General features: G+C 42.0%; 1 protein-coding gene and 1 long non-coding RNA gene across 7 annotated transcripts in view; one reads left to right on the plus strand and one right to left on the minus strand.

Annotated features, from left to right (window-relative positions):
- Positions 1-23604, plus strand: part of LOC124143163 (dihydropyrimidinase-like) — a 163719-nt gene that overhangs the window by 42445 nt on the left and 97670 nt on the right. The window contains exon 1 of one of the 6 annotated variants that reach the window (XM_046512022.2): positions 1198-1224. The exons of 4 other annotated variants lie outside the window; for them this stretch is intronic. In XM_046512022.2, the coding sequence (XP_046367978.1) occupies positions 1213-1224 (12 nt within the window). In that variant the 5' untranslated portion in view covers positions 1198-1212. Of the gene's footprint in view, positions 1-1197; positions 1225-14295; positions 14418-23604 lie in introns of those variants that run through there. One more of the 6 variants, XM_046512020.2, reaches the window with a different exon arrangement.
- Positions 10885-14365, minus strand: LOC124143173. Its single transcript, XR_006862257.2, has 3 exons — positions 14228-14365; positions 11557-11671; positions 10885-10940 (listed from the first exon to the last, which is right to left on the minus strand). It is a non-coding gene; the product is annotated as an uncharacterized LOC124143173 (long non-coding RNA).

The following is a 23604-nucleotide window of genomic DNA, read 5'->3' on the forward strand; positions in this document are numbered from 1 at the left end:
CGGTCAACTCAACCCAGATAACAGGTCACCCACGATAACATCGTAAACAACCATCCGGGCAACTCAACCCAGATAACAGGTCACCCACGATAACATTGAAACAACCATCCGGTCAACTCAACCCAGATAACAGGTCACCCACGATAACATTGAAACAACCACCGGTCAACTCAACCCAGATAACAGGTCACTCATGATAACATTGAAACAACCATCCGGTCAACTCAACCAAGATGACAGGTCACCCATGATAACATTGAAACAACCATCCAGTCAACTCAACAAAGATAACAGGTCACCCATGATAACATTGAAACAACCACCGGTCAGCTCAACCCAGATAGCAGGTCACCCATGATAACATCGTAAACAACCATCCGGTCAGCTCAACCCAGATAACAGGTCACCCACGATAACATTGAAACAACCATCCGGTCAACTCAACCCAGATAACAGGTCACCAACGATAACATTGAAACAACCGTCCAGTCAACTCAACCCAGATAGCAGGTCACCCATGATAACATTTAAACAACCATCCGGTCAACTCAACCCAGATAGCAGGTCACCCACGATAACATTGAAACAACCGTCCGGTCAACTCAACCCAGATCACAGGTCACCCACGATAACATCGTAAACAACCATCCAGTCAACTCAACCCAGATAACAGGTCACCCACGATAACATCGTAAACAACCGTCCATTCAACTCAACCCAGATCACAGGTCACCCACGATAACATCGTAAACAACCATCCAGTCAACTCAACCCAGATAACAGGTCACCCACGATAACATCGTAAACAACCGTCCATTCAACTCAACCTAGATCACAGGTCACCCACGATAACATCGTAAACAACCATCCAGTCAACTCAACCCAGATAACAGGTCACCCACGATAACATCGTAAACAACCGTCCAGTCAACTCAACCCAGATAGCAGGTCACCCATGATAACAAACCAATAAGCTAATGAGAGGGGTAGCCTGTAGATAATACCAGTAGGTTCTTAATAGGGGGCACCTGCAGATGCAAGTTGTGACGAACTGATAGATAAGATAGTGGTTCCACCAGATACTTTGGGATCACTGAAGGGTTACAGTGAAGGGGGTTTCAGAGGGTCATCGGTTGAGCTCTGTCACACACCTGTCATAACACAGAGAATTTTCAGCCTGTTCTTCTTATCCCCAAGGCCTGATCCTGCAGTATGTCCAAGGGGGTGAGTTTGTCATGCAGATCATTTGTGGATTTTCAGGTTTTACAGCTGATTATATGTATCTGTGAGTGAAAGGAGAGGAGGGGTATGTTCAGGTGTGGCGTATCTTTCACTGGCGGCCCAGCCTGGTGTGTAGCCGGCCTGGAAGTGTGATACTTTCAGATAGGACTGCTGAGGGTGCATCTCCCTGAGCATGAGGTGCCAGGGCTCTAACACCGTAACAGTTTATATACTTCCTATGTGTTGTCTCCAAGGGCAGATCCAGCATATCAGAATCAATACCACATTTGGTTTTCAAAAGGGGGAGGGGGTCTGGACCTCCTGGACAGTCACACCCCTACTGGGTCCGCCTATGGTCTTTCCTGTGTGTGTGACGGTGTCCCTGTTTGCTCACTTCCCACTCTACTGATGTCAGTACTCAGGTATTGGGTTTCCATCAAGCTGAAGGTTTCTCCGCTCGGAGGTACATTTTTCTAGTTTTCCAGAAGTTGTGGGGTTTTCCTAACTTCTTGATTGGCATTTGGTTATGTGTGCTTTGAGTGGGATGGGGACAGGTGATTTCCCTATTTCTGGGTGTTTCAAGCACCTGTGGGGTTTTCTGTACTTGTTGCATTTGCTGGAGGGGGGGTGGGGGTGAATTTTGACATATGGTCAGTTATTCCACTACCCGTATAACCACAGGGGTCAGTTATTCCACTTCCTGTAGTGTCACAGGAGTCAGTTATTCCACTTCCTGTATAACCACAGGGGTCAGTTATTCCACTTCCTGTAGTGTCACAGGAGTCAGTTATTCCACTTCCTGTATAACCACAGGGGTCAGTTATTCCACTTCCTGTAGTGTCACAGGAGTCAGTTATTCCACTTCCTGTATAACCACATTAGTCAGTTATTCCACTTCCTGTAGTGTCACAGGAGTCAGTTATTCCACTTCCTGTATAACCACAGGGGTCAGTTATTCCACTTCCTGTAGTGTCACAGGAGTCAGTTATTCCACTTCCTGTATAACCACAGGGGTCAGTTATTCCACTTCCTGTAGTGTCACAGGAGTCAGTTATTCCACTTCCTGTATAACCACAGGAGTCAGTTATTCCACTTCCTGTATTGTCACAGGAGTCAGTTATTCCACTACCCGTATTGTCACAGGAGTCAGTTATTTCACTCCCCATATCAGCCTTGATGGGTCTATGTCTGTGATCCATGCCTTCCCCCATCTTGTTCTGCTGCAGTTCCATGTATTCAGACCCCATAGAGACCCAGGCTAGACTGAGTGGCCAGCACGCTATTGGTGTCCGTGCCACGTGATTAGATATGATTGGGTTGTCAGGCTGCGTGACTTGGCTAGTTACTTGGTGTCAGTTATTCCACTACCAGTATAACCACAGGGGTCAGTTATTCCACTACCCATATTGTCACAGGAGTCAGTTATTCCACTACCCGTATAACCACAGGGGTCAGTTAGTCCACTTCCTGTATTGTCACAGGAGTCAGTTATTCCACTACCCGTATAACCACAGGGGTCAGTTATTCCACTACCCCTATAACCACAGGGGTCAGTTAGTCCACTTCCTGTATTGTCACAGGGGTCAGTTATTCCACTACCCGTATAACCACAGGGGTCAGTTAGTCCACTTCCTGTATTGTCACAGGAGTCAGTTATTCCACTACCCGTATAACCACAGGGGTCAGTTATTCCACTACCCCTATAACCACAGGGGTCAGTTAGTCCACTTCCTGTATTGTCACAGGGGTCAGTTATTCCACTACCCGTATAACCACAGGGGTCAGTTAGTCCACTTCCTGTATTGTCACAGGAGTCAGTTATTCCACTACCCGTATAACCACAGGGATCAGTTATTCCACTACCCGTATAACCACAGGAGTCAGTTATTCCACGTGATTAGATATGATTGGGTTGTCAGACTGCGTGACTTGGCTAGTTAAATGTCATTGTATCCTGATAGGGAGCGGCAATCTCCATTCTTTCAGTCAATGGCTTGCCTGTCCCAAACTTAAATATTGACAGGCCACTGTGATATAGCTGGATTACATCTGAAAGAGGTGTAAGACAACAAACATGCATATCAAGAGATAGCATCTGGGATCATTGCTAGGTCACTCATGCCATTTTATGAAATCATAGCTTGCCTGAGAACCGATCATGCCCACTTCTCTGCTGCTGTTCAAGAAGTGATCAGACCACATGTTGCATGATGGCCTTTGACTTTGTGGGGGGCACGGGTGGCCCAGTCGTCTCAGGCGCCACGATTTGCTGTGCAGAGTTGCATCCCTTGGACACGCCAGAAACCTATGATTGTGGGTTTGAATCCTGGTTAACCCCGATTATGTTTCTAGGTTTGTCAGCACCATACCCGTGCTCGTGGGTTTCACCGAAGTGGTAAACGTCTGAGACCTGCATCACTTCGGGCTTTCCTCCCACATTAAGCTGACACGCCATGATATAACTGGAAAACTGTTAAAAGCGGCGTTAAACCAAACTCACTCACTCACTCACTTTGACTTTGTGTAGAAGACTACTCTAGTTGTTCACAGTCCTACAGAAACAGTCCTCTTTTAGGTCATGAAATTTAGATGATTGAACACTAATGAATTGATTTCGGCAACTGTCAGGTAGCATGGTCCGAATTGTTGGTGACGTCCATGACTCAGGCACTGTTATCAGCATTCTTTTCTGGTTTTTTTTCTCCTGATATATTATTTACAAAATCATAAATATTGGGCTCCTTGCATTACGACTGAACCCTCTTCCTCACCGACAATTAATTATGACAGGAAGGATCATGGCAACACAATTATTATTAGGCCATGTATTTAAACTATAGACGAAGGTATACAACTCAAAAGAAGTGAAAGAACACCTGGTTCTTTCAAATTACTATAGTTAATATGTGATGCCTCAAAAGCAGTTAAGGAACACCCAGTTCTTTCATATAACTATATTTAATTTGATATGGCGTGAATCGGGTGTTCTTTAACTTCTTTTGAGGCATGAGGTATCGCGATGTTTTTTAATTCTTTTCGGTATTTCTTGCATTTTGATGGTTCAGGAGTTAAGGGAGCAGACACTTTCTTTGCTCACAGTTTCACAGTTTCAACCAAACCTCGAGTCATGTTTCATCATTAGCTTACAGAAAATTTTGTGTGGCCTGTAGCACACTGCACAGTTTGGAATTTGGATTCTGATTGCAAAACTGTAATCTGTTCTTTTAATTTCTCTCACATTTTTTCCTTTGTGTGAAATAACTGACAGGTATTCAAGGCTTTGGAAGAATCTCATTATACCCCGTCCATGTTTTGCATATATTGTTTGAAAATATCTATGTGTTACACTATTTCTGCCTGTTTATAAATGTCTAGGATGTGTCGTGCATACAATAAACAAACAAATGTTTTTACATTTATTTTTTTATGGAGGTTGACATGCTTTTGTTGTTACAACCAGCTGTTGTTGATCAGTGTGTGTTGCTCCCGGCTGTTTCTGGGGTGTGACAATGCTCTCTTTGTGTCTGGCTATCTCCCGAGTGTTTCTCTGGTCCAGCAATTTATCTGAAATGTTCCATGTCAGAATTAAGTCGTCTTTAGTCAGCTGTTGGTATTTCTCTTAATATCTACAGAATGAAGTGATGGAAAAGTTTAATGAAACACTTGTTTGAAGAAAATATGCTGTAGGAGCATTTTCGCAAATTTAAATGAATCGGGGTTCGATCTCCGACCATGTCATGCCAAAGGACAAAAAAAATGGTACTTGTTGTTACCCTGCCTTGTGCTTGGCATTCAGGTGCTCAAACAAGGACTGGTCAGCTTGGAGTTGGTATTGTGAGTCTGAGTGGGGTATTCATGTTAAACTGCGGAATGGTTTCTCAGTGGGCTAGCACTATATAATTGGCATCAGTCTGGACTAGTACAAGCAGCCACACACCCACCATCTTCCCGAGGCTAGAGAGTTAACTTACTTTAAAAGTCCAGTTTCAAGTCAAGACAATCTGATCGATAATCAAGATCTATATTGTGATAAAACGGGTCTTACATCGCGAAGTGCATCAAATCATGTGAGCACCTTGATTAAAAACATGAAAAGTTTTGGAAAATAACTGTTGACAATGAGTTGGCGGTGCACATGCTTTGCAAATATTGCAATCGACCGAAAAATGCATCACAGTTTACAACCAGATTTCGATTTCGGTGCGTGATTGTGATTGGACTATGCAAAGACTTGTTAGTCCAGCCAAAATGTAACTCCATAATACCAGCCTAGTTCGGCAAGGGTGGAAACTGGATTTTTATGGTCAGTTAACTCACTTGCCTCGGGAAGATGCACGTCGCTATATAAGTGCAATAATTTTGGATGCGATGTTAAACCTGAAATCACTTCACTTCCTATGTTCCTGTTGAGACCTTGCATCACCTTGCATTAGTGGTTAGGAAGATACCTTCCTATGCTGCTCGAATGTAAACCTGGAATTCTGATCAAAGCCTGCCGTCCACAACCCAGCATTTAATCTTCAGTCTGCATCTCCTGGTGTGTTTCAAGCTGCAGAGTTGGCGTGCTTATTTACGGAGTTGAAGTGACTTCTTTGAAGTATCAAAATCAATCTGAAGTATCTTGACTGCTGCTGTGGTCTAGTGGATAGAGTGTCTGCATGTAGACCAAATGGTCGGTTGTTGGATCCCCAGCTGGGTCATGACATACCAAAAGATGGTACTTGTTGTTACCCTGCCTGGCGCTCAGCATGAAGGCGATAAAACAAGAACTGGTCGGCTTCCATCTCTAAATGGGGAATTCATGATCAACTGCGACATGGTACCTAAGGGGGCAGGCAATATAAACCGGTTTAAAGTTCAACTTGGATATTAACTCACAGACACTCATACTGGGCTTCCTTGTGTTTTAGAGAAAACATATTTCTGTCCCAGCATGCTTACTCATTTATTATTATAATTTATCATTTATTCATTTATTATGATAACCTTTTGGCGAGAAATGTCTTGATGCTCCTCCAACTCCCCAGTCTAAATAAGACGTATATAACTGGTGAGTCCCTACAAATGTACTCCCAATATGCAGATGTCAGACAGGCAATGCACATACACCTGGCTACAAGCAGACGGATACAGGGCTCTCCATGTCAGTGCTGGACCATCAGAACAAACTCCCCCCTAACCAAGCAGGGGACTTAGGCTGCTGATCACATGCACAAGAGTCTCGCTGTCGAGGCAGGTACTTCTAAAGGTTGTGTTTTCTCAATAATGAAATTACATGGTGGGCTGGGGTGAATGGAGTTGCCTCCAGCGTAAGCTACAACATCCAGCTGGCCAGTCTTGAGCAGTGCCTGCCTATACTTGTGCATTGAGAACAGCTCCAGACCATTCTGTCATGGTTTGACGGATACTTTATGTCTGTGAGCAAAGAACTTTCTGCAGATAAAGGAGTTTAATATATCCTGATATAGCAAATAACCTTGGTTTCCATATGTTTTGCAGAGAGAGAGGATATTTTGTTTTAGGGTGGAGTCATGGTGGATAAAAAATAGTGAGTGATAGCATGAGCAAAGTTTTTAAATATATTCAACTGGGGGCCAGGCTTTGTTTCTTGTTTGTTGTTTAACGCTGCACAAAGCAATATTGCAGCTGTATGAAGGCGGTCTGTAAATAATCGAGTCTGTACAGACAATCTAGTGATTGTCATCATGAACATTTGGGTTACAATGACATGCATCAACCAAGTCACCGTTCCTGACCACCCAATCCTGTCAGTCGCCTCTTATGGCAAGCATGGGTTGCTGAAGACCTATTCTCTACCCGGATATTCACGGGTTCCATTTGGTATGACCTAACACAGTGGCTCTAGTTTCAATATGACAATGATATGAATCTTTGTAATGTGTGTATTATTTTATGCTGACCAAACAGAAGCTCCTGGGGCAATGATGAACATTTATAACTGACTGTGGGGGAGAAGGTAAAGATGAAAGGACTGTATGTTACCTGTTGCCTGACTGCACCAATTATCCTGTAAGATAAACACACCTGCGAGGAGGCCGCCCTGTAGACCAGGTGAGTGAGTGAGTTGGGTTTAACGCCGCTTTTAACAGTATTCCAGTTATATCACGGCGTGTCAGCTTAATGTGAGAGGAAAGCCCGAAGTGATGCAGGTCTCAGACGTTTACCACTTCGGTGAAACCCACGAGCACGGGTATGGTGCTGACAAACCTAGAAACATAATCGGGGCGAACCGGGATTCGAACCCACAATCATAGGTTTCTGGCGTGCCCAAGCGACGCAACTCTGCACAGCGAATCGCGGCGCCTTAGACGACTGGGCCACTGTAGACAAGGAACAGCACAGTTGTAGCTGCTGCTTCAGAGAATTCAAACTCGATGTGATATGCTGATGACCTTTCTAGAAAGTGTACACCATGTTTGTTCCTTTTATCAAGACATGAATACATTCCATATTAACTGGAACTTTCACCTGTACAGCATATCTGATTGACCAGCTAAGAATGATCAACTTTGATTGGTCAGACCTCTCTGTAACTTTGTCACTCAATTCTGCCGGACTGAAATTGGTTTTGGAAACTTTTGATTATTTCAAAATAGCTGAACAAAGAAATAGATAAGGAGCTGAAATGCTCACATAATATTTCACCAGAGAGTGAGTGAGTGAGTTTTTAACACCGCTTTGAAGAGTATTCCAGTTATATCATGGCATGGCAGCTTAATGTGGGAGGAAACTTTCGCTGCCCGAAGTGATGCAGGTCTCAGACGTTTGCCACTTTGGTGAAATCCATGAGCACGGGTATGGTGCTGACAAACCTACAAACCTAGAAACATAATCAGAGAGAACCAGCATAAAAAAATTTATGATCATAGGTTTCTGACATGCCAAGGGATGCTGCTCTGCAAAGAGAATTGCTGCGCTTTAGACGACCGTACCACCCAGTCCCCCCAACTGTTTTTGCCTGTCTGTCTAATGCTGGCCTCAACGCCATCTTTTTGCTGGTGCTCTGAAATTCTGATGCTATGTCAGATTACACTACAGGGAGACAAGTTGTAATCAGAATAATGGAATTGATCCAATAATTTCACTCCACTAATCACATCTGGTAATTAATGTATGCTTAATTAGATAGTATCCCAATAAAGTGATTTTCCAACTAAGCTTATTGTTCGGACACATGGAGATGAAAAACACCAAATATGTTGGCTGGAGTATCAATATTAAAAGAGTCATAAAATCATACTCTATATTCTAATTTTTAATGTGTTAAAACTTTCTCCAAGGTCTGGTTGCTCTTTGAATTTGCCTTGATGAATTGTTGCAAACCAATATTGGTAATGACTTGAATGTAATTTTATAAAATGATGTTCTACTTTGGTACAAAATCAAGTTATTTCTCAGGTCTCTTTGCCCTTTGCATGTTAACTGTACAGAACAGATGTTCCGCTTTCTCCAGGATCCCCATGTACAAAATGTCCAACACAATTACTCTCCAGCCCTGCCGTGTTTAAAGACATCCCAAACAAATGTTGGTCAGATGTTCGTCTCCTGCTTGTAGTGATGATCTAATTAATGGGGTAAGTTGTACGTGAAGCAGGATCTCACCTTGTTAGACATGCCATCTGATTGGCCCAGTCTCGGTTGCATTCCAGGGTGTGAAGGACAATATTGGTTCAGTGCCAGTATCTATCAGACTAAATACGCAGACATTCTGGAACTGGCGAGGCGAACACTTTATGCCAGAAGGAAGACAACATGAAGGCAGTCGGGTGAATCAGGCATTTTGATTGGATAACATTTTCCTTTGGAAAAGTAAAAAAGTTTGACTTTTATCCAAAATATGATTGGAAGAGAGCGATTTAATCAAGTATTTTTTTTATAGATATTCCAGGTCAATATGTTCATCCAATCTAAAAGTGTATACTAAACTAAATAGAATTAAAGTAAACATAAGAAAATAATAATAAACATAATATAATGAATATAAGAAAATAATAATGTACAAAAAAGGAGAAGAACGAAATGTGTTGTTTTATAATAAAATGTAAACTATATCTCATATTACTTAAAAAAAAGATGAAAAACAAAAATAAATTGAATACCTATTTGAAAACAAAACAAAACATATTCCAAATAAGGTTACCAGCATGTCAAAAGGTACGACTGATCCCTCCGTCTTTCATCACGAGACTGGAGTAGCCTAGCACAAGGTCTAATACCATCTTTAACTGTTAACACTCCACATGTTCAAACACAATCAGGAATGAATGGACATGTTTGTGAATTATTTGTTATTGCCTTCCAACTTAAATATTTTCAGCATATTTTACGATTGTGCATACTACTGCAGAAAGACAAGCCTATTACTGTTCTATTTCTGAGAAATTATTAAAGAATTTACGAGTGGATGTGTGAGTTGGGTATGCCGCTGTGAACAATACGTCTGTTATATCACGATGTGTCAGTTTGATTTGGGACAAAAGCAGAATGTCATGGGTATGGTGCGGACAAACCGGAATTCGAAACCCATTAACATAGGTTTCTGGCACTTCTAAGAGACACATGGCACGGGTGGCCCAGTTGTCTAAGGCGCCGCGATTCGCTGTGCAGTGTTGCATCCCTTGGGCACACCAGAAACCTATGATTGTGGGTTCATTTCCCGGTTCGCCCCAGTTATGTTTCTAGGTTTGTCAGCACCATACCCGTGCTCGTGGGTTTCACCGAAGTGGTAAACGTCTCAGACATGCATCACTTCGGGCTTTCCTCCAACATTAAGCTTACGCGCCACGATATAACTGGGATCCTGTTAAAACCGGTGTTAAAACCAACTCACTCACTCTAAGAGACGCAACTCTGTACAGCAAATTGCGGAGCTGTTCAGAAAACTTGGCCAATGCGCCCCCATGATGAAGAAACTCAGTACTGTTGCTGAACGCCCACCCCACTCCATGTGTGTCTGACGACTATGTTCCCCTATCATGCCGTGTCAAACCGACACACACTGGTAAAAAGACAGATTTGTACAAATTAACACAATGATATCATCAGAAGCTGGTATATATCTGGGGTGTTTCTGAAATTAGCACATCACAACCCTCACTTCTAAAACATTCCATGAAATTGAAGAAATGATTGGCTCTGAACATTTCTGGTAACCTAAGTAACGAGCTATAGGCAGTTTCCCATACGTGTGCGCTAGATGCACCCACACACCACCTGGTGAGGGGAGACAACTTGTGTAGTTCCTGTGTAGGGCAGAACTTGTCAGTTGGCGACACCTGGTGAGGCTGATTAGGCAGACATGTTCATTGTGTGAAAAACTTTGAAGGTTGAGTAAAGTGAGAACCACTCTGGGTGTTGTAAGGTATTCAGGTGTCACTTCAGAATGTTGGAAGAATGGGCAACACTTATGGCCGGTGTCGTAACACAGAAAATGTGCTCATGTTCTGTTCCTTGCATTGGCGAAATTGAGATATCCTTGCAGATCTGTAGTAGAACTGGCTTCAGCAACACATACTTGTCGGAAGAGCTGACTATGCTTGGCGTAAGGGGCGACTAACAGGATCTGATGGTCAGGCTTGCTGACTTGGTTGATGCATGTCATAGTACCCATTTTGTGTGGATCGATGCTTGTGAGGTCAATCACTGGATTGTCGGGTCCAGACCGCTGTCATAGAGCTGGAATATTCCTGAGCGTGGCGCTAAACAACAAATAAACAAACAAACAAACAAACAGAAATAGAGAAATGTTGGAAAACTAGTTATCTCCCTTCCCTAAACATTTCCAGCACATAACAGACTTTCCTAATACTCAATACTAGTACTCAGTTTCCTGAAAGTTAAATACAATCAAAGTCTCAGTAATATGTAAGTTTTGGTTCTTCAGATTTATTTTATCAATGTGTAAAAGAAACAATCTACTTTTTTTCGTTCTTTAAAAACAGTAAAATATCCTTTATACTCTCACTTAAGGATAAATTATGTGAAGGAGATTTTTTGTACTAGCTGTGTGTCCGTGCTTTTTCAATGTTAATATGGGAACAGGTAAACTTTGTTTACAACAAACAGGTCGAAAAATGTTTACACAAAACAGCTGTATTACATTCTGATTGGATTGTTAAAAAACAGATTCGAGTGCTTCACAATGTGCATGTATTTAACAATATCAGCAGTTATCTCCCCTGTCAGAACCATGATATCATTTGTTATGACATAACCCACTTAACGGTGATAAACATAGGAGACTGCCAACAAAGATGCTCGATGTTGGAGGATTACGGAACTCAAGATGCTCTACAAAATGCCAAGATTGCTCACCTGGTGGTGTTTAGTTTGTTTACTGGCACTGGTATAGAACAGTTCCGTGATGTTAACAATGTAACGATCGTCAGGGAACGTTCTCACCCCAGGGGGTTTTGCTGCAGGGCTCCATCTGGTGACAAAAATGGGGGGAGTAACGGTGGTAAATTGAAACACATTTCGTCTTGGATCAACACAAAGTTTTTAAAGAAACTTTAAAACTCCCACTCCACCTGGTTTTGATAATAAGATGGAATGGCGGCCTTGTTTCATCCTGCTGAACATAAACATGATATGTTTTTGGTAATTATTTAGATAAACACCTTGAGGTTTGGAAAGGATTCCAAACTGTCACACACATATCTGTCTGTCTGTCTGTGTGTCTTCAGACCCTGAAGCAAATATATCCACTACAATTCATGCAAGTCTGTAATGTTTGGCAAGTCTAGATTACTGCAGTATCAGGCTGAAAATGAGGAGAGTCTCTTGGCTCCTTTTTATTTCAGAGACTAGATGTTAGTCAAATATCTCTCCTGTCTGGACCAAAGCTGTTAGAGTCGGCTGTTCCCAACTTGTCATTTTATTGTCAAGCTGTTGGAGTCAGCTGTTCCCAACTTGTCATTTTAGTGTCAAGCTGTTAGAGTCGGCTGTTCCCAACTTGTCATTTTAGTGTCAAGCTGTTGGAGTCAGCTGTTCCCAACTTGTCATTTTAGTGTCAAGCTGTTAGAGTCGCTGTTCCCAACTTGTCATTTTAGTGCCAAGCTGTTGGAGTCGGCTGTTCCCAACTTGTCATTTTAGTGTCAACATATGGAGCGTGTCGCTGGAGAGAGGAGGATGGGTGGTTTGATCCCCGGCCGCGTCATACCAAAAGACGTCCAACATGGTACTTGTTGTTACCCTGCCCGAGGCTCGGTATTAAGGGGCTAAAACAAGAACTGGTTGGGTCAGAGTCAGTATACTGAATGGGGTATAATTGTTTAACTATGGCATGGTATCTCAGTGGGCTAGCACTATGAAATCGGACAAAGTACTGACTTATACAAGCAGCCACACACACACATGCATGCACGTCATTATGTAAGTGCAATAATCGAGAATGCAACGCTAAACCCCATTCCACCTCACCATATGGGCTGTTAACATGTTAAGACCATGACTACGAGAACATATACAGGCAAGTTATGTGGACTTGGACAAGTGACAGACTTAATCTTGTCCAAATAAACATCCACTAACAGTTTAATACAGTGTTCCAGCATAACCAGGCCCAAATGAGCAAATAATGTTCTGTAAACAACATAACAGTCACATGTAACGGAACACAGCACCACGAGTATGAGGGGCCTCTCTGTGACAGCCTCTGTGAGGCAGGTGACGGCATTAGCCATGAAAAGTCCATGGATGTGTGGTAATTCTATCCTTCTAATAGGCAAGTCTAGATATGTGGACAGTAAGGACTCCAGTCTCTTATAGGGACAACTTGTTCTTAAGATTTGCATAATCTAAAACCTATGATTTAAACTAATAATTATTGCCTTGTGCAAGTCTAGTGACGGCCTCTTCAGTGTGATGTACCAGGAGAAGCAGCAGTTGGAGGCCATCTGGGTCTGTCTGCTTCCAGTAGAAATGTGGGGGGTGCTTTTAGTCCAGTGTATGTGCAGCGTGGGGGTGAAGGTAAATGTGGGGGTTGCTTTTAGACCAGTGTATTTGCAGCGTGGGGGTGAGGGTAAATGTGGGGGTTGCTTTTAGTCCAGTGTATGTGCAGCGTGGGGGTGAGGGTAAATTGTCGGGGGTGCTTTTAGTCCAGTGTATGTGCAGCTTGGGGGTGAGGGTAAATGTGGGGGTTGCTTTTAGTCCAGTGTATGTAGAGGTTGGGGGTGATGTGTTTTAGTTAAGGGTATGTGCCAATATCATAATGATGCTGTTAAGAAAACTTTGAGCAAACTTGCATTGAGTTCCATTAATTAGATTTGGACTACATTGGATTTCTACGCGTTTTTACCTTTTTCGTATGTTAATATTAATGGCTGTGTTAAAAAATAAATAGAGATATTTTGTCAGAAATTTTTAAAAAATAATTCATTATCTGGACTTCATATATATCTATTCTTCAAATATGTTACGATGATTATGTTTTAAATGTTGTTTTATTTAATTTGATTGGGTATATTTTCAAGTTTACCATAGTCAGCAGGCACACGATCCTTCATTTTCAGGAGGGGCGGTCGGGTAGCCTAGTGGTTAAAGCGTTCGCTCGTCACGCCGAAGACCCGGGTTCGATTCCCGACATGGGTACAATGTGTGAAGCCCATTTCTGGTGTCCCCCGCCGTGATATTGCTGGAATATTGCTAAAACATCGTAAAACCATACTCACTCACTCACTCACTCACTCATTTTCAGGTTGGCAACAAAATGACAGTCAGTTGAGTGACAATTAAAATGAAAACAATCCCATCCTACATAATGTACATCCTAAATTATATATCGTCTTTAAACATTGGATTAATATAGCTTTTAAAAGACATGTTTTGATAGGCATATAACACACACAATGTACCCATGGATGTCATTTGGAAAGAGGTTCTAAGAAATCAAACCAATGAGTCAAGGACAGGGCAGCTGTTGCAGAGTCAAAGAGCATAGTGTCCATACAACTGATTATTGATAAGTAAATTGTATTCTACTTACATTATAATCAGTTGTAAGTGTGGCGGCGGTATCCTGCTAGTGGGAGGTTCTGAGGGTGAATCCAGCCTGGCATTTACTTCTATAGATGTGACCTACTTGCTTACATCGCCAACAACCAAGGTTGTCAGTATCTCAATGGTGGAAGCAGATATATAGTCTAATGATGCCTTTTTCGGAGAAGCCTGCTCATGTAAGTTGATGAAATTATGATTTGATTGGGTGTAATTTGGGTGCATCTGTACTGGGGTACTGTGACATTTGCGGCGTGTGTTTTAGACTGGTGCAGCAGACAGGAAGGCGGAATCATTGCTTGTGTGTGATCGTGTGTGTAACACCAGTCCGATGTCACGGTCGCTGTTTGTTGACCTACAGATGTTCTAATAGGGTGATGTGGGTAGACAAACTAGTGCCATGGTGTGATGCTTGCCATATGGAGACATGCAGCATGGTTGTATTGATACACAGTGTCTGATGTGTACAGTCCCTCCATCTTGTATTGATACACAGTGTCTGATGTGTACAGTCCCTCCATCTTGTATTGATACACTGTGTCTGATGTGTACAGTCCCTCCATCTTGTATTGATACACTGTGTCTGATGTGTACAGTCCCTCCATCTTGTATTGATACACAGTGTCTGATGTGTACAGTACCTCCATCTTGTATTGATACACAGTGTCTGATGTGTACAGTCCCTCCATCTTGTATTGATACACAGTGTCTGATGTGTACAGTCCCTCCATCTTGTATTGATACACAGTGTCTGATGTGTACAGTCCCTCAATCTTGTATTGATACACAGTGTCTGATGTGTACAGTCCCTCCATCTTGTATTGATACACAGTGTCTGATGTGTACAGTCCCTCCATCTTGTATTGATACACAGTGTCTGATGTGTACAGTCCCTCCATCTTGTATTGATACACAGTGTCTGATGTGTACAGTCCCTCCATCTTGTATTGATACACTGTGTCTGATGTGTACAGTCCCTCCATCTTGTATTGATACACAGTGTCTAATGTGTACAGTCCCTCCATCTTGTATTGATACACAGTATGGTTGATACACAGTGTCTGATATGTACAGTCCCTCCATCTTGTATTGATACACAGTGTCTGATGTGTACAGTCCCTCCATCTTGTATTGATACACTGTGTCTGATGTGTACAGTCCCTCCATCTTGTATTGATACACTGTGTCTGATGTGTACAGTCCCTCCATCTTGTATTGATACACTGTGTCTGATGTGTACAGTCCCTCCATCTTGTATTGATACACAGTGTCTAATGTGTACAGTCCCTCCATCTTGTATTGATACACAGTATGGTTGATACACTGTGTCTGATGTGTACAGTCCCTCCATCTTGTATTGATACACAGTGTCTAATGTGTACAGTCCCTCCATCTTGTATTGATACACAGTGTCTGATGTGTACAGTCCCTCCATCTTGTATTGATACACAGTATGGTTGATACACTGTGTCTGATATGTACAGTCCCTTCATCTTGTATTGATACACAGTGTCTGATGTGTACAGTCCCTCCATCTTGTATTGATACACAGTGTCTGATGTGTACAGTCCCTCCATCTTGTATTGATACACAGTGTCTGATGTGTACAGTCCCTCCATCTTGTATTGATACACAGTGTCTAATGTGTACAGTCCCTCCATCTTGTATTGATACACAGTGTCTGATGTGTACAGTCCCTCCATCTTGTATTGATACACAGTATGGTTGATACACAGTGTCTGATATGTACAGTCCCTTCATCTTGTATTGATACACAGTGTCTGATGTGTACAGTCCCTCCATCTTGTATTGATACACAGCATGGTTGATACACAGTGTCTGATGTGTACAGTCCCTCCATCTTGTATTGATACACAGTGTCTGATGTGTACAGTCCCTCAATCTTGTATTGATACACAGTGTCTGATGTGTACAGTCCCTCCATCTTGTATTGATACACAGTGTCTGATGTGTACAGTCCCTCCATCTTGTATTGATACACAGCATGGTTGATACACAGTGTCTGATATGTACAGTCCCTTCATCTTGTATTGATACACAGTGTCTGATGTGTACAGTCCCTCCATCTTGTATTGATACACAGTGTCTGATGTGTACAGTCCCTCCATCTTGTATTGATACACAGCATGGTTGATACACTGTGTCTGATATGTACAGTCCCTTCATCTTGTATTGATACACAGTGTCTGATGTGTACAGTCCCTCCATCTTGTATTGATACACAGTGTCTGATGTGTACAGTCCCTCCATCTTGTATTGATACACAGTGTCTAATGTGTACAGTCCCTCCATCTTGTATTGATACACAGTGTCTGATGTGTACAGTCCCTCCATCTTGTATTGATACACAGTATGGTTGATACACAGTGTCTGATATGTACAGTCCCTTCATCTTGTATTGATACACAGTGTCTGATGTGTACAGTCCCTCCATCTTGTATTGATACACAGCATGGTTGATACACAGTGTCTGATGTGTACAGTCCCTCCATCTTGTATTGATACACAGTGTCTGATGTGTACAGTCCCTCCATCTTGTATTGATACACAGCATGGTTGATACACAGTGTCTGATATGTACAGTCCCTCCATCTTGTATTGATACACAGTGTCTGATATGTACAGTCCCTCCATCTTGTATTGATACACAGTGTCTGATGTGTACAGTCCCTCAATCTTGTATTGATACACAGTGTCTGATGTGTACAGTCCCTCCATCTTGTATTGATACACAGCATGGTTGATACACAGTGTCTGATATGTACAGTCCCTCCATCTTGTATTGATACACAGTGTCTGATGTGTACAGTCCCTCCATCTTGTATTGATACACAGTGTCTGATGTGTACAGTCCCTCCATCTTGTATTGAAACACAGTGTCTGATGTGTACAGTCCCTCCATCTTGTTTTGATACACAGTGTCTGATGTGTACAGTACCTCCATCTTGTATTGATACACAGTGTCTGATGTGTACACTCCCTCCATCTTGTATTGATACACAGTGTCTGATGTGTACAGTCCCTCCATCTTGTATTGATACACATTGTCTGTTGTGTACACTCCCTCCATCTTGTATTGATACACAGTATGGTTGATACACAGTGTCTGATGTGTACAGTCCCTCCATCTTGTATTGATACACATTGTCTGATGTGTACAGTCCCTCAATCTTGTATTGATACACAGTGTCTGATGTGTACAGTCCCTCCATCTTGTATTGATACACAGTGTCTGAAGTTGTATCAGACTTCCTTTCCAAATTAAACAGACCAGAGGAGAGGCAGAGGTAAGTCCAAGGAGTTGTGTCCCTTGGCCTTGTCTGGATCTGCTGATCAAAGGTTTAAATCACAGATTCACACTAATTATGATTATAAATGATGATTATGATTATGATTCCTACCAAAGTGATAAACCATTAATATGTGTCACTTTAGACTTTCTTCCCTCATTGGGGTCACCAATGTGCCACATTTTGCTCTGCGGAGTTGCACCCCTTAGGAATGCCAGGATCTTATGATTGTGGGTTTGAATAGCAGGTTTGCTCTGATTATGCTCTAGGTTTGTCAGCACCATACTCGTACTAGTGGATTTCACCAAAGTGGTAAACATCTGAAACCTGCATCACTTTTTCTCCCACATCAAGCTGACACGCTGTGATATATCGAGAATACTCTTTAAAGTGGTGTTAAACCCAGCTCACTCACTCACTCACTTTCCTCCCTCATTAAGCAGAGAGACTGAATCAACTCAAATACTGTTACATTCAGCCTTGCCCCGACCACCCTGGTCGCCACACATCTGACTGTACTCTCCAGCTCTGATGGCCAAGTGGTGACAAGCCTGTTAACATGACTGAGTGATGCACATGTACCTGCCAGCCTGTCGCTCACATGTACAGGGAGTCGGTGCCACTTGGTGAGTGATGTAGGGATCACCTGGACATGGGCAACCCTTACTGGCAAACTGCAACACAGTTTGCTGTTATAGTGTCTCCAGCTGTGTTATACTGTCTCCAGTTGTGTTACACTGTCTCCAGCTGTGTTACAGTGTCTCCAGCTGTGTTATACTGTCTCCAGTTGTGTTACAGTATCTCCAGCTGTGTTACAGTGTCTCCAGCTGTGTTATACTGTCTCCAGTTGTGTTATACTGTCTCCAGTTGTGTTACACTGTCTCCAGCTGTGTTACAGTGTCTCCAGCTGTGTTATACTGTCTCCAGTTGTGTTATACTGTCTCCAGTTGTATTACAGTGTCTCCAGGTGTGTTATACTGTCTCCAGCTGTGTTATAGTGTCTCCAGTTGTGTTACAGTGTCTCCAGTTGTGTCATAGTGTCTCCAGTTGTGTTATACTGTCTCCAGTTGTGCTATAGTGTCTCCAGTTGTATTACAGTGTCTCCAGGTGTGTTATAGTGTCTCCAGCTGTGTTATAGTGTCTCTAGTTGTGTTACAGTGTCTCCAGTTGTGGTATAGTATCTCCAGCTGTGTTAGTGTTTCAGTTGTGTTATACTGTCTCCAGTTGTGCTATAGTGTCTCCAGTTGTATTACAGTGTCTCCAGGTGTGTTATAGTGTCTCCAGCTGTGTTATAGTGTCTCCAGTTGTGTTATACTGTCTCCAGTTGTGTCATAGTGTCTCCAGCTGTGTTATAGTGTCTCCAGTTGTGTTATAGTGTCTCCAGTTGTGGTATAGTGTCTCCAGCTGTGTGATAGTGTCTCCAGTTGTGTTATAGTGTCTCCAGTTGTGCTATTGTGTCTCCAGTTGTGCTATAGTGTCTCCAGTTGTGTTGTAGTGTCTCCAGTTGTATCACAGTGTCTCCAGTTGTGTTATAGTGTCTCCAGTTGTGTTATAGTATCTCCAATTGTGTTATAGTGTCTCCAGCTGTGTTACAGTGTCTCCATCTGTGTTACAGTGTCTCCAGTTGTGTTATAGTGTCTCCAGTTGTGTTATAGTGTTTCCAGTTGTGTTACACTGTCTCCAGCTGTGTTATAGTGTCACAAAATGTGTAATAGTGTCTCAGTTGTGTTATAGTGTCTCTAGTTGTGTTACACTGTCTCGAATTGTGTTATAGTGTCTCCAGTTGTTACCGTGTCTCCAGTTGTGTTATAATGTCTCAAATTGTGTTATAGTGTCTCAGTTGTGTTAGAGTGTCTCCAGTTGTTACACTGTCTCCAGTTGTGTAACACTGTCTCAAGTTGTGTTAAACTGTCTCAAATTGTGTTATAGTGTCTCCAGTTGTATTACATTGTCTCCAGCTGTGTTACAGTGTCTCCAGTTGTGTTACAGTGTCTTAGTTGTGTTACACTGTTTCCAGTTGTGTTACACTGTCTCAAATTGTGTTATAGTGTATCCAGCTGTGTTATAGTGTCTCCAGTTGTGTTACAGTGTCTCCAGTTGTGTTACAGTGTCTCCAGTTGTGTTACACTGTCTCAAATTGTGTTATAATGTCTCAGTTGTGTTATAGTGTATCCAGTTGTGTTGTAGTGTCTTCAGTTGTGTTACACTGTCTCCAGTTGTGTTATAGTGTCTCCAGCTGTCTTACAGTGTCTCAGTTGTGTTACACTGTTTCCAGTTGTGTTACACTGTCTCAAATTGTGTTATAGTGTATCCAGTTGTGTTATAGTGTCTAAAGTTGTGATTTTTTTAGGCCCCTCTTATGTCACTGAAATATTGCTAACTGTGGCATAAAGCAACATTCACTCAAAGTTTCAAATCTGTATTTAAAATGACATTATATTCCCAATTATATCCATTATATATCTGTGGCCTTCCAGAGGTCCTGATCAGATTCTCCAGCAGATTGGCTTCAGGAATCAATGTGCACATCCAATAGCCTACAAGCAATTCCCCCATCGATTTAATGTAAACCCTGAAACCAAGACAAACATATTATCTAAGAACTCTTTAACATGCAAGAAATGTCTCTACTTTAAGAACAATTACACTTTTCTGATGCTGGTAGACTTGTTGCTCTTTGAGATCTAGACTTGTTTTGATTAAATTAAATACATAGTTGGCAGTGATGGAGCAAGACAATGAGCAACTCCTTGTTGAAGGATCAACATCTGTAACAAACACAAGCTTTGTACTGCATGGGGAACGTGGAACCATGACCGTTATTATAGATAGATTGCTGAGCCAGCAACCCTATGTCGTGAAGAATCAACAAATATAACAACCACAACCCATGCATTGTACTGCATGGGGAATCAAGGAATATTCCAATGATGGAACCATGACCGATATTGTAGATAGGTTGCTGAGCCAGGTCCTGTGTCTCCATCAACAGCAACCACTGACTCAATCTACACAAACTGTGAGGAAGATTCTTGTGACTCACTGCTCCAGCGAATGTCAAAACTGAGCCGTAATTTATGGTAAATGTTTCCATGTAAAAAGAACATCCCCAGTTACAAGCCATTGCATAATCTGTGAACCTGTCCGTCAAACAACTTGTTAATAGTTTGGGTTTAATGTGAAGTAAACAAGCTGATAATTCGGGACTTGTATCCATGTTATCAATGTGGTGTGTGTGTGTGTTTTAGCTGCTCCGTCTCACTGGGTGATGGGTCGTGATGGAGATACGCAGGGCTTATGGGGAGGGGAAATGAGGTATAACAGGAGAGTTTATCTTTGGGAGATGTGTTGACGGAAGTTGCTTTCTTTTTTACAAATTTAACTCTCGTTTGTCACCTCGTTCTGGCTGTTTTTGGCTTGAGTCCAGAAATTGAAGTTTAATTCTTAAAGATTGAAAGTTTAAGTGATGGGGACGGTGAAATGAGGTTGTTTAATGAAGGAGTTTGTTATTTAATTGATGATGTCATGGAGGATGGCTGAGTGGGTGGACTGGCTGAGGAAGGAATGACTTAGTTGATTGATGAAGGAATTAATAAGTGAATTAGAGCATGTGATCGATGGAGGCATTCAATGAGAACTGTTAAATGAGTAAACAGATGGATAGTTCAGTGTTGGCTCTAACAGGCCAAAACCAATGGTAAAGTCCAAACAGCCTCATTGTTAACTGACCCGTGAAGATTCGGGGTAGAATAGATCTTCAGCAATCAATGCTTGCTGTAAAAGGTGACTAACAGGATCAGGTGGTCAGGCTCACTGACTTGGTTGATGCATTTTATTTATCCCAATTGCATAGATCGATGCTCATGATATCAATCACTGGATTGTCAGGTCCAGATTATGACTGCCATCATATAGCTGGAATATTACTGAGTGTGGCGTTAAACAAGAAACAAACAAACATTTTATTAACATAATGATTGCTGTGAGCAAACTCACTCACTCACTCACTCACTCACATGTTAGTTACATCCCATGATGGACATGAGAAGTGTTTAACACAAGTTATTAAAACCTTGGGACACCTCTTGCATACTCCCAAGTGAATGTGTTACTTTGATACATGTTCTAAAACCCCTTTGTGCACCCCATTCAGACACAGACAGGCTCTGCCACCAACTTCCCTTCATGTCCCCAAACTAACCCAGAGTGCCCTGTGTTGCTAGCTGTGTATTTCCTGCATGAGCTGTTTTCTCATTACCTTCGCAATGTTGACATGACATAATACTTTAGACATTTCAACATTCCACCGTGGCGTACAAAGCACTTTTGTCACATAGTGTAATTATTTGTGTGTATAAATTATTGCTGTGGCAGCAAAAAACAGCAGCTCCAACATGCCGGGGTAGAGGAAATACAAGATCTGTCAGGCTTCCATTGAGAAAATGTCCTAACTGACTGGTCTTTTGTTGCATATTGTTGATGGTGTGTGGAGTTATGATGTGTTAATGTGTATATCACACAGTTTAGCATATTATACCTGTTATCTCCCCGTTATGTCACATACCTTGCAATCCCTGGGGTGTCATTGGCTCACTGATATGAAGTGATAGAAATGTCATTGTCTGGAGGATGTTTGTTTACATGTATGAATTGAAAATTATAATTTAAACCCCCCAAAACACAAATATCATGCCTACAGCTGGAAGAGTGCATTTTGGGTAAAATCTCATTGACCATCTCCTCCTTGAGATGTAGATTTCTATTCTATCTTCCGTTCGCCTACAAATCCAGAATCCCTCACTCATCCAACTTGTATCTGCCTCGTACTGTCTGGGTCTGTGACCTGGATAAAAAACAACTTGTGACTTGTGATCTGGGTAGAAAATAGGTCTTCAGCAACCCATGCTTGCCAAAAGAGGTGATTATCCTTGTTGTAAGAGGCGACTAATGTGATCGGGTGGTCAGGCTCGCTGACTTGGTTGATGCATGTCATCGTTTCCAAGTTGTGTAGATCGATGCTCATGATGTCAATCACTGGATTGTCTGGTCCAGGCTCGGTTATTTACAGACCACCGTCATATAGCTGGAATATTGCTGAGTGCAGCATTAATCAACAAACAAACAAATCCTATTCAGCCCTTATGAAGAACTTCCTATTCGGCCATTGTCAAGAACTTCCTTACAAACTGTAAATGTTCTCTTCTAACATTTGCTGACAGAAAAGTCTTCATTTTGTATCAAATAAATTAATAAATATAGGAGTGTGAAATCATTTAAAACTTGGCATTTGTAACAAAATATTTGTACAGTTACAAGATTTTAGGTTAGCTTATATGTTACTCTCCCCCAAGAAAATGAAAACAAACTACCATCTGTGCATTTTGCATGCATTTTACTTTTTCTGCTTCTAGTTGAGTAGACAATTACTGCCGGGGAAACTCGAGATTTACATTTCCTTCGCATCATGGAGTTGTCCTTGTCATCAGAGCGCATGCTGCAGAACGCATGCTGCAGAGCGCATACACAGGAAGTGATCAATTACTGTCTGTCATACCATGAGTCAGGGCACATTAATACAGTTAACTCACCAACACTGATGACATCTTGCCTGAACCATTATCTCTGCAAAGTATTCCTCTTGGAGTTTGGACTGAGTTTTGCTTGAGATCAAGTGCTGTACAGCTGAGCGACACAATGATACTGATGACAACAAGTTAAGGAACACCCACAATTGGAAGGCTGTGTTTTACAATACCCACTTAATAAGCAATGGCAGATTAATTATAGTATATGGTTGGTTGGTTGGTTGGTTGGTTTGTTGTTTTATGCCGCACTTAGCAATTTTCCAGCTATATGACGGCGTAAATAATCGAGTCCGTAAATAATTAGTCCGGACCAGACAATCCAGTGATTGATATTATGAGCAATAATTGGGATCGATGACATGCATCAACCAAGTCAGCGAGCCTGACCACTCGATCCCGTTAGTCTCCTCTTACGACAAGCATGGGTTGCTGAAGACCTATTCTACCCCGAATTATCGTATATGAAAAAA

The sequence above is a fragment of the Haliotis rufescens genome, unplaced genomic scaffold (assembly GCF_023055435.1).
Source record: "Haliotis rufescens isolate VD_foot unplaced genomic scaffold, xgHalRufe1.0.p SCAF_6, whole genome shotgun sequence".
Classification (NCBI taxonomy): Eukaryota; Metazoa; Mollusca; class Gastropoda; order Lepetellida; family Haliotidae; genus Haliotis; species Haliotis rufescens.